We start from the raw sequence: 12,522 nt of genomic DNA on the forward strand, positions 1-12,522 counted from the left end.
CATCTTCTAGGGCCTACTAATTATATATAGCGGTACAGATTGACTACATTGTGTTCTAAAGGAACCAAATATTAAACATGGCAAGTTTTGGGAACCTTTATTCAGCCAACGCGGCCCAAATGCGAAAACGTACTTTGGAATCCTTGACATCACGCTGACGTACCGGCGCTGGGGTTTCGACGCGAAATTCAAGTACTGATACTTGGAACTTCATTTTCTCATATAATAATCAAGCTATCTTTTTGAAATGACTGTTTGCAGGGTTCTCAAACAATGCTGCATTAGTCTAAACTGATTTGTTTTTCACTTTAGTGTCCCTTTAAGGGAGGGACGCGGCCCTCAAAAACGGAAAAATTGTGAGAAAGTCGATTTCTGAAAAACAATATTTTTAGGTTGTATGTCTCATAAAATACCTGTTCTGTAATTATTAGCACCTAATTCAACTGAAAAATACAAAAAAAATTCTACTCTTGAGGCCACTGCGGCCCACAACACAAGCGCCCAAATGCCGAAATAAACTCAAACTTCGTGCGCGCACCATTCCTGGACCATGCGGCCTGCTCACGCCATCTTGGTGTCGTTTTGTCCGTGAATTCCTTGTCTCTGTTTTGCCACCATGCAAAATGGCATCGTTGAATCGTTTGAGGCGCTATTGGCGTTTTCCCGCGATGCGACGCGGAGCGCTCATTGGCCGGAGCAGCGCGTTCAAATCTCGTGGGCTAAAGCGCGCCTGCCATTGGCTGCTGCGCGGATGGCGGCGGCTGCTCTTTTCGATTCCATGCCCGCCACTCTCGCGTCGTTATTGCCCCTTGCACCATCTGCCTCAATAGACTTGCGCAAGGCGATGAGCTTGCGAGCTGCTCATCACCTTGCGCTATTTTTTAGATGATTTTGTCAGCTTTTCTTTCTGTTTCCTGGTTCTTTGGTGCACAAGATGCCGGCAACAATGCCCAAGACAGTGCAGATGTTCGGTGCGCGGAAGCACAATATGCGACTTGTACGAGCATCGAACTTCTGATCTTCCATAGTGAGTGCCTACTGTGTAGACGCTTGCAGCAGTGGAACTGTGCTATCGGTTGTCGCTAGTCGAGAATTCGACAGATTGAGTGTGCCTGGAGCCGCAAGAGCTAATTAGAAGCTCCACAGGAGCTTTCTAATAAAAACACATGTGTTCAACTTTAAGGCCTGTTTTCTCGGAATGGATTTTTTCGCTAGTAGTGGTGCTGGGGAAGGCAATATCTCAAGAACCGCTCTCCAAATTTGCGTGCCGTTCTTTTTAAATTCTCTTTCTGAGTGACTTTGCCAGGGTGTAACGAGCTTCTTTTTTTGAAAGCTGGTGCAGTTAATTTATAATCAGCAATTAATTTTTTATGAATGTGGTCATTACTGGCTACACCAAATTCAAAGTTGTGTCAAAATTTTTTGGAGGGGAAATTAAAGAAAAGGGCTTTGTAGCCCCCTGGAATCTACCAAGGGATCATCACCGTGAGTTTCAGCTTCCTACGATGTCCTGGCATTTCTCCAAGCTCTTCCTCACATGAACTGCCTCACATGAACCACCTAGTTAGACCTCTATAACTCTATAACTAATAAACGTATCTTCATGAAACATTGTAGTTCCTCATAGTTCGGTGGTGTGAACGTACCTTGAAAGTTGCATCTGGATATATTAAAGAATAAAAAAGTTCATTCTCCAGAGCAGCCTCCCCCCTTAAGTGGGTATGGTTTAATGATGTTTTACTGTATATCCATAGATAGACACAGCTGTGTCTTACCAGTACTCACCTATGGGGCAGAAAACTAGAGGCTTACGAAAAGGGTACTCAAATTGAGGACGACGCAACGAGCTATGGAAAGAAGAATGATAGGCGTAACGTTAAGGGTTAAGAAAAGAGCAGATTGGGTGAGGGAACAAATGCGAGTTAATTACATCTTAGTTGAAATCAAGAAAAAGAAATGGACATGGGCAGGACATGTAATAAGGAGGGAAGATAACCGATGGTCATTAGGGGTTATAGACTAGATTCCAAGGGAAGGGAAGCGTAGCAGGGGGCGGCAGAAAGTTAGATGGGCGGATGAGATTAAGAAGTTTGCAGGGACGACATGGCCACAATTAGTACATGACCGGGGTTGTTGGAGGAGTATGGGAGAGGCCTTTGCCCTGCAGTGGGCGTGACCAGGCTGATGATGATAGATTGATGGAGTTTATCCTGCTTGAGCACATATGTGCATCTGATTGGCTGCCTTTCCGATGCTGACGCTGATCCTTCATGCACTGTTATATACATCAAAAGAAGAAAACAGTAGGGCATGTGTGCACAAATGTACCAGGAAAGCTTACCTTGTCATCGATCCCAATCATGTGGTTCTCAAGAGTGTCAACCTGACCACCGAGAAGTTGCATCTTCACCAGTGGCTTTGTTGACTTCTCGTTCTGGTGGCAAAGAGAGAGCGAAAAGTGAGATTTGACTACACATCAGCTTGCAGAGAGAAAATGCAGACCATAGAACAAAAAAGAAAGTTAATTTGACCCTGAAGGGACAGACGAAATCGGTCTTATTATTAGGCGAGCAGAAATAAATGAGGTGGAAAAATAGTACAATACATCTACCTGATTTGTTTGGCAGCATTAGCTTTGATACACGAACATGAATTGAATAAGCACCCACTTTTTATGAATTTAAAGTAGAAATGAATTTTCACCCAGTTTCTTTGCACAAAATGCCTTTGCTTCTGGCAGTAAGAAAGTGGAAACGAGCAAACTTTACCTTAACATAATAGAAATTTATTTGCCCAATGTCCGTTCCTCGTCACTTCGAGCCAGCACATTATCGCTGTCTGTGAAAAACCAAATGTCGTCCTTCATACGGTCCACAGCACATTTGATATTCTGTGTTTATCAAATGATTTTACAACAATTGCAAACGGGCCTAGACTAACCACTTTGCTGGTTTGTCCTGTGATGCATACAATTCTCTGGAACTCCAAGAACACGTGGTGCGACTTGTTGCTGCTAGCTTGGTATGCAAAATATCTTTTGAATGTTCTTTCTAATCAGATCGAAGGCGGCACCTCGTAGTCGTTGTCGTAAGCGAGAACTTGTTCTGTCCTGTCACTTTCCATAGTTGCCGTTCTTGTAATGATAATGGCGATGATGCTGGTGAGGCTGGCTCTGACAATAGGCTGATGTGAATGTTTCAAGCGCAGTTTTGTTTTTGTATCAGACTGCACCACCCATGCAATTTGTGGACAAATATTATTGGACAGAAAGGTGCACATAAACATTGGGTTTATACTGAAATAAATTACTGTAGGCCATCATTACCGCTATAAAATGTTGCTGGGGCAGGCTGAAAATAGGTGTTTTCAACGGGAGATGACATGCGTTTGATGCATTCACTGCACTCCTAAGACGCCGAGACGGATATGCTGCTGCTATTGCAGTCACCACTGTGGTCACCATGGGAGTCGGGCACGTGTGTGATGACCATCCAGATATGAATATCCAGCGAAGGCTAATTTCGGGATCAAAATAAGCAAACTTTGGTCCCATAGAAATGTATGGGCACCGGCGGGACCTTCAGTCAGGATTGGTTGGATAACTCAATAACTTGAATTTACAGGAGTCGAATTAACAGAATTCTACTGTATCTAAAAAGAGGTCACTACAGGAAGAAAGCTCGATGATGTTGCTTGAATGGCGATTCCCAGCATGTAGCATTTACAGGCAGAGTAAGACGTGGTGATAAGAAGCTCTCTTCAGTGATCATGTCTTTTAGTGTCTCTGCATCGGTCCCATGAATGCCAAATTAATAACAAAGAAAGAGAGCAAGCCAATTAACAGAAAGGCAGAGATGCTGGCCCAATCTATATCTCGCTACTTTGCACTGGGAAAGAAGGAAAAAAAGAGCACTTATAAGTGATAATGATGAATACAAGGAAGTGTGTATTCACCATGACGCAGAATCGCAAGAGCCATATGTCTACTCCAGTGCCTTGTAAGAGGCCAGAGGTGTGCCTACAATTACGACTGTGCAGTTTATGATCAGGCATAGACGTGCGCAATTGAAGAGACAAAGCTCGCGATTTTGTAGCGATGCCTTTACAGCACTTTTTGCATTTGTCAAGCGAAACTCCCCCCTGGGCGGAGTGACAAACACAGCCACACGCTAAAGGGAGGAGCGCTGAAAGGCAGTGGCATCGAAGAAGGAATCGCTACAATATAGTGGCCCGGCTGCCATTCTTGCGTGTACACAAAACGAACACAAGACGTGTGCGAGTGCATTGCGCATCAGACAATGGAAACTGACTTCATGCTACGTTTATTTGTTTTTCGCCCACCTCATCGATGGCAGTGACAATGGTTCAAATAGTAAATAAAGAAGAAACCCAGCATGGCAAGCGACAGAGGCAAGGGGAAGACGTGCCTCGAGGCAGGAGAGCATGCCGTCCTGTAGCCGCATGTATCGCCGCCTCCAGGGGTTCCAGTAGGTGGCCTTCTTGCGGTTGGAAGGCATCACATCCAGGTATCCCTCGCGGTTGATGCATGCCCCGCAGTCCCGTGAACCCTGGATGATGAGGACACTGTTTATTTACAGCCACCTTTCCTCATCGCTGCATTTGTTTCACCTGTTCACTATGAGCAGTTTCTGCAAAAATGACCTAAATATATTCATTTTTTTTATTGACCTAGACAAATATACACATAAATAAAATGCCATAAATATATTTCAGGGAATGTCTGTTTCAGAAGGCTGCAAAAAAAAAAAATACTGGAAAACACTGAAAAACACTGAATGCAGGATTGGCTCACTCGCAGTACTCTTGAAACCCAGTTCTCAACAGAATAACTATCACCAGACCATGAGGCCATCTTGAGAAAGTGGCTGACAACACAAAAACATACTTTTAAATTTGGTTACATTCGTTGGTATAGTATATATGTATATTTTTTGTGCGGCCACCTTTCGTGACACACGAAAAGAGAGAGAGAGAAACAGAAACGAAAGAAACACATGCAGTGAAGCCCAACTAACTAGGCATGTTAAAAGTGAACTTGTATTTCGAGTTTTTACTTTAGATGACCACAGCTCATCTTTGGTAGAAACAGTACAACCTTCAACAATGTGCCTGCCTTGTCTTTGGCAGGGACTGTCCCCTGCAGCTATTCAAACTAAAAGAACCATGTTTGCAAGTAAATAAGGCAATCATAACGTACTGTGATGGTGCATCTTTGGCAACTAAGCAAAAAAAAAAAGAAATTACAAATATAACATAAAAAAATTATGTGGTATGCAACCACAATTGTTCTACCACAGTGTTATAAATAATCCACTGCACTCAAGCTCAAGCATACTTGCACAGGATTGCTTCAGGCCCTGGAATATGCTTTCTATTTCCTGAAAGTTCATCAATAGAATCAAACCTCAATATGACAAACACGTATACAGTAAATCAGCGGATATAATGATGTAAATCTAAACTATTTCTCAGGGATGTCAGCATGTAATGAATATATTCTTACAATGAATACTGAATACCAATGATATTTTCATGTTGGATATGACTTTGTTATAACAAACTGACAGCAGGTAGAACCACCGATAACATTCAAGAAACTTCCGATACATGCAGGCGCGCCCTGTGCTGAGCAATGTTTAACATTTGTTACCTGGTGAACAGCGGTCACCAGAGAAAGATAAAGAAGTACACGTCAATATCATCTTATAAGAGTCTTAGAAAAAAATCTGAGGAAACCTAAGCAGTTGTTATGTGTTGTGCATGCAAAAACAATAATGTCTATTTGAACGCTACTGAGCGGTCCTTCCGAGTTATGAACTCGCGGGCAAGCGAGCGTATTGAAACGCTTGGTGTGTTTTGATTTGGCCTTACCGAGGCGCAGTTAGAACACAAGAGAGAGCTTGCTTGGACAAGGAACGCATGAATAACACAGGCTTTCGAGAGTAAGGGTGACGTGGCGTTGTGGCAATACCCTCTCCCCCTTGCATTACTGCAGCAGTAAGTATTCCCTTTCAATTGCTCTGTTCATTTGAGGCCCAAGCCAGCAAGCGTGAGTCAGTGTCACAAGCACACACGCGTTCGTGATGTGGCATCGCAGCCAATGGGAAGTTTTGCTGCTACAGGCTTTTTTTTTTTTTTTTGCTCAATGGGCCATTTTACGCTGCCCTGTGAAAAATGCAGGTTACTGTACAGGGAAACCAGGAAAGGCAGGCTCTCTGCATGAACCTAGGTGTAGAAAGAAAATTGTTGTGCATACCTGCTGAGGCATTTCAATTCTGTACAGTTCCTTCAGGAGCTCAGTCTGGAAAGAAAGAAATGGCATTGAGCATGAGAACCAGATCCACTGGGCCAAAATAGACTGCTTAAGCGCCACAGCTCTCATGCACTGCACAGGAGGCATCTAAACTTAAATGGCACAGAACTTGGTCACACTAGCCAACAGCAGAATCCAACAAGCAATACAACTCAAGATGCTCTACAAGTCGACATCAGTGCACTGAACTACCAACCAGGCTGTGCACAAAGCTGTAGGCACACGTGATGAGTTAACAAGTAATGTGGCTAGCACGTATATGGGCATTCAGCATGTTATTTAGCATTTACAGAATGCATTTGCTTGTCTACTCCTTCTTGTCCAGTCTCTCAGTTGTTTTGTTGCCATTTTGCATCATGCATCCTGCAAATGAACAACTAACTGTCTCGTCAACTCTGACACGTAAGCTGCACAGTGCATGTGTTCAACAATGCATTTTGAGTGGAGCACATGCGGGATCTAGACTGTTAAGTAATAATTTCAGTGCTCATTATCGTTGACCTATTTAACCCCCTGAGTGTTGAAGATTTCTACTAGCAATCTCCAATCACTTTTGTATCGCATGTTGCCCTCAACTGCATTTTACTTCCCTTGGCACTCAATCTGAAACTCGAATGGACCTCCAATTACCTGCTCTTCACATTATTATGCAACATGCACTTCCTCCTCTTAATCTTTAATCTAAACTAGAATATGCTAAACCATGGACCCAATAACGTAAAGCTATTCCAATCTGCTCTTATCCTAATCTCCTGACGTCAATACTATTGCACAACCACCAACTCAAGCATCAGGCGGTGGTTGAACAGCCAAATGAAACGCTTCTTTCATTTATAGGAGGTCATTTTTCTTTGCTTTCAAAGTGAATAGCATTGTCTACTTTTCAGGTTTTCCATATCCAATTGGCTGACAAGAGTCGAGGAGCATGCTTGAGCGGAGAGAGTTTCGATATGGGGCCAAGCCAGCACAGTGAAAGTACATAACTGGATGAGGAGGGTGGTGCCAGCGTCTGCGATTGGCCCAGCTCCGATTGTTTAGCTTGTGGTAATTGGTCAAAAATTGCAGTGGTATGCAATGAAAGGTTAAAAATGTTGCTAAGACAGATCCTCAGCAAAGGTAAAAAATTGCAGTGGTATGCAACGAAAGGTTAAAAATGCTGCTAAGACAGATCCTAAGCAAAGAGGAGCTTGCGGAGCGATGTCACATACGTGCCGAAAGGGCAAAACAATGTTACAGTGCCATGACAAATTTTTTATTATAAGCAAATAAATCCATTCTCGCCGGAAACTCTGAGCAACCAGTGCGACAGCCATCAGCACACAGTCATCTTCTATGCCTTTCAAAACGGGGCAATCTTCAGCTATTCCTAAACAAAGTCAGTTTTGTTTCACATACCATACTTTTCCACGTATAATCCACCACTGCATATAACCCCCACCCCCAATGACAAAAGCCTGCAAAGAAAAGGAAAATCTGTACGTATTACCCTTCAGAAATAACTCTATACAACGCTCAAATCTTTGCAGAAACAGTTTCCATTCGTGGATGCATGACTCATATCGTACATTCGACCATTAGCTCTATTCCACTTCCCACCCACCCCTCCCTCTCCTCTTTGGTGATGCTGATAAAGCTGGATTCACACGATGGACGTGATCATGGACAAATAAGTCACATGACACATGTGACTTCAATCAGAACACTTTGCAGCTAGCACTCACACGACAGAGGATGACAGCACTGACGGAGCCACCATATCATGGGGCAATTCCAATAGAGCAAACGCGATCGAGCCGAAAATCCCAGCCACAATTTGGCTCGCGCTGTATCGTAAGTGTCGTGGGAACTGCACTTGCTGGTGCTATGTCCACAATTTCCTTACTACTAAACACAAAATAGCGACCTATGAAGAGGAAGAGAACGGGCGACCATGAAGGAGGGAAGAAAGGAACTTTAACACACAGGGCTGAGGAGAGGGTGGGGTTCCCTAGGAGATAACGAAACTTCGTACGGCAGAGAGCCTTGCCTTGAGGTGTGGCTTCATGGCAGCGCAGTGCTGGGGAGAGGGTGGGGTTCCTTAGGAGATGACGAAACTGAATAGCGGAGAACTGTGCCTTGAAATGCCGCTTTACGGAAGCACGCGCTATGCTGATGTGAAGCCACACCCCGAGGCAAAATTCGCATTTAACTCGTATCCCAACCTTACTGTTAAATTTTTGGTGCGCGTTATAGGCATGAAAATACGGTAATGATGCATCTTTAATATGTACACATCACTTTTAGGTGGTGAGATTTCGCGGTTTTGTGACATCATGTGGCATGCAGGCAAAGCAGGCACAGCCTGAAAACTTTTCAACAATAGCAGAGGGCTAATGGCGAGAAAGGCTTAGAATAGGAAATAATTATTTTTCGTTTTTTTCAGTCTAAACATGCATAATCAGGGTGTACACGTCATATCAGATGCGGAGTTTTCATTCTTTTCATGACGGCACATGACAGACAGGTGAAGAGGAGCTCGACCAAGAAATTTTTTCGCACTCGTGAAGTTGATTGCAGAAATGGCGCAGAAACAGTTTGGAATAGCCTTATGATATAGAGCCCCATGTTTGCTCTCTAATCTGTACTGCCATATTCTTGTCTTTTAACATTACATCTATGACTTTGTTTCAGTGGTTCTTAGTTTCATCTCAAGTTTCTCTTATCCTAGTTCTACTCCCTCCCCCCCCCAAAATACAGTGACTGTATTCTTTCATTCTCTAGGAGATTTGTAAGCTGCTGTTCATGATTGGCAGGTTCTGTTCAACGGTGCTTGCCCAATGCCAATTCAAGAAAGTATGGCCATGTGGAACAAACAGCACAGTCAAACTATGACTGCTGCACACGTTGAATAGCCCAGCAAAAGAACAGCAAAAGTCAACAAAGTGCTCATTTGGGCTGGGTGACACATATTTAGAGGGAAAATAATAATAATAATAAAAACGAAAACACTTGCATTTCAAGTGTACAAAGACTATTCCCTTTCGATATGTAATGAGGCCTCGAGTTTTCCCAGTCAGAAGACAAAATAAATAACTTGCAAGGATTAACACCCCTTAAAGTTCAACCACAAATACACTTACAGGATTCCACATTAGGGTCGAACTCCTTGGCAACAGCTCTTCATCGATAGAGGGGTCAACTTGTGTTGATGTGACAGGTAATGTACCTCCGTTGGTCGTCCACGACGGAGAGTTGTTTGCAGATACGTGGTTCACTGTTACCGTAGTGACAGCTTCAGCAGGTCGTGACCTTGCAGTCACGGTCAGCATCGGGGTCATGGTAGGCGAGGGTGATGTGATAACTGATGTGGTGGCAATTGTGGAGCGTGATGGCAGTGGCGACTGGCCGTTTGTCATGACCGAGACTTGCTCGAAGCTCTTGATGAGTTCGGCCAGTCGGCTGCCTTTGAGAAGCTCGGGGCCTCGTGGTGATGAGTCATTCTGTTGTGCTGAGAGAACCTGCACAAGGATGGTCACAGATGGCCGTTTCAGCATAGGGATAGACGTTCGACCTACATTTGCTGCCTCATATACCTGCTCATGTGGCATGCAGTTATTAAATGCACTAGGGTTGATTGAACAGTCAACATTCTCTTAATTGTGTGCTTGCATAACAACGAGTGTTCTAGACAAATTAACAGTGCGACTATGGTGACTTTTCAATATAGGTTCAGGTCTTGTCACGCCACTATCATCTCCAATGTTGGCCCCTTGGCACAATGGCTGATAATAAATAAATGGAATAATAAAATGCATCAATAAAAATATGACCCCTATATTTACATGTACAGGTCAAGCACACTCACAACTCAGTAATATTTTTATTCCAGCAAAAATAAACGGAGAAGGTTGAAATGCACTTACACTGCGAAGCGAATCAGGACCATTGCACTGAATAGACACAGTAGCTCGCGGGACATCGCTTGAATGCCTTGACGCTTGTCTTGGCTCTGGCTTTGACTCTAACTTTGGTTCATGCTTAGGCTCAGGTTTGATGTTGTGCTTCATTTCGGGACGTTCCTTGGTGTCGGGGCTGGTTTCTGGACTCCCACGGGATGAGTCACAGTCTCGTGTCCACGGAAGTGAGTGCAGTCCGCTGTCGGTGTCCTCTGACCGCTTGCCATGCCTCCGGTCATCATCACTGCCACTGCTGTGATGCTCATCAGTCACCCCTGAATCATGCTCAGTCATTCGACTCCGCTCGCCTGCATTTCAATTCATTGCAAAGACTGTAGGATGTGTGCACTAGCTCTACAATAGAATCACACCATACACACACACACCAGGCACAAGAATACCTCTGTTACATGCAATATTTGTTATACATGTACATGATGATATGATCATTAAAACATTGAGAAATTTTCATTTTAATAATCTCACAACAAGAAATGCTAGCATGATGTTTTTAAAGGGGCAGCCACGGGTCTACCATAGATTTTGTTGGCCTGTGAGAATTTCACCATGATGGTATGTGGCACTGGATAAATGGAAAGTTGTGGACACAATCGTGTGATCACATGACTTAACAATCAGTGTGATCACACAAGATTGGCATGATGGTTTGCCAGTTGCCGGCCAACCAAGTCATGCCACTGGCCAAAATGCGTAGGTGTGTTTAGATTGTGCCTGTACAAATTGGTCTTTGCCTAGCACTTTAACATTTTTACTACCAAAACACTATTTTAAGCTGCAAGCAAACAAATACAGTAGAACCTCATTCATACATTCTGGAAAAAAAAAAATGCCAGAACACATGGACTAACCAATAAAATGTACGATAAGACTTCACTAAAAAATTGACAGACAGAAATGTAGTTGATATCTACGTAATGCAGGGCATTGTGTGAGTTTTTACAGCACGAGACGCTGGCATGAGCAGAGCTGGTGGGGCTTGGGTGTCCCTGCATGCTGTCATCCCCGTGTGTTGTCATTTTTATGGCTTGGGCAAGCTTGCATTTGCGCTCCTTGAATTCAGCTTGGGTCAGCAGCTTCTTCGAAAGGGGCATTTTGGCAGGGTTTCGATGTGCCCACTCAGCGCAAATCATTATTGCACGAGAGGCGGATGTGCGTTGAGTTGGTAGGGTCTTAGCGTTGCCATTTTAACAACAAATCAGCAAGACCCCGCAAGTGTTCCAACACTTGTGGGGTCTCACACGTGCTCCTGGCACAAAGGAACGACAACACAGTAGTGCAAACAATCATAAGGGCGTTTACAGCACCTTTCATACACTAATGTCTGCTAGCCAAATTACTACGCCAATGGGCACGCAAAAAATTGAGAAAGTCCAACTCACCACGACCAGATAGCGAATGAATATGTTTGCCGCATGCCGGACACTAATGCATAGTCGTGTGCGCGTAGTTATGCGAACGATGTTGAGTTCGAACAAGCGTGTTCGTCCAATACAGTGTCCCGCTCCTAGGCTTTCCACAGGCAGGTTGACGTACGTGCAAAGCGTCCACACCGTTCACCGACCCCATGCCAAAGAGGAAAAGCCTAGTTCCTGCCGTGCCTGACCAACCCCACTATTAGGTGGCATTAGCAGCACAACACTTGCTCCATCTCTCGTAAATATGCTGTAACCACACCAACTGGCGGCAGCGCTTAGGTACTGGGAAAAGCCATATTACAGGAGATGTGAGAGCCATGTGGGGAAAACAACATCCGGGGACGCGTGAGAGTCGAGTATCCCCATGGACAGTGACAGGAAATCTAAACGAATTGAGCTGATGGGCAACAACAGAATACGATGCCAACTATGCCACCAGAGCGATACATGATGCTCCCTTTGCACTGCCTGCAGCAGGGAATTGTGGCACGTTTGGGTTATCATCTATTAAAATTGTGCAGTATGCTTCCAACGGCACTATGGCCCACACACTGTAAAACAGATAAGTGAAGATTATTGCTTATTGCAATAGGGTTGGCGATGATAGCTGTGAAAGCTGCACGAGGTGACCAGAGAGGAGATTTGCTGCTACTAAAATAATAAACGGAGTGCGTGCCATCGTTTTTACATGACACAGGTGGGTGAGTAGTGCAGTGATGTGGCCGCGAAGGGTGGCTACTGTTCTCGATCTCGAGTGCCTTGCACATTTTCTTGTTTACATGGGATCTAGCAGCTGGAAAATGTATCATGCGATCAC

General features: G+C 44.1%; 1 protein-coding gene across 7 annotated transcripts in view; it reads right to left on the reverse strand.

The window, feature by feature from the left end:
* The window catches only part of LOC135899451 (uncharacterized), a 361,492-nt gene that overhangs the window by 51,419 nt on the left and 297,551 nt on the right, over positions 1 to 12,522 (reverse strand). For all 7 annotated transcript variants that reach the window (XM_065428703.2, XM_065428705.1, XM_065428704.2 and 4 more), the window contains 5 exons: positions 10,237 to 10,577; positions 9,454 to 9,831; positions 6,278 to 6,322; positions 4,428 to 4,568; positions 2,342 to 2,434 (listed from right to left, as the gene is read on the reverse strand). In XM_065428703.2, coding sequence (XP_065284775.1) covers positions 2,342 to 2,434; positions 4,428 to 4,568; positions 6,278 to 6,322; positions 9,454 to 9,831; positions 10,237 to 10,577 — 998 coding nt within the window. The remainder of the gene's footprint in view (positions 1 to 2,341; positions 2,435 to 4,427; positions 4,569 to 6,277; positions 6,323 to 9,453; positions 9,832 to 10,236; positions 10,578 to 12,522) is intronic.

Source organism: Dermacentor albipictus, chromosome 6 (assembly GCF_038994185.2).
Source record: "Dermacentor albipictus isolate Rhodes 1998 colony chromosome 6, USDA_Dalb.pri_finalv2, whole genome shotgun sequence".
NCBI classification, from domain to species: Eukaryota; Metazoa; Arthropoda; class Arachnida; order Ixodida; family Ixodidae; genus Dermacentor; species Dermacentor albipictus.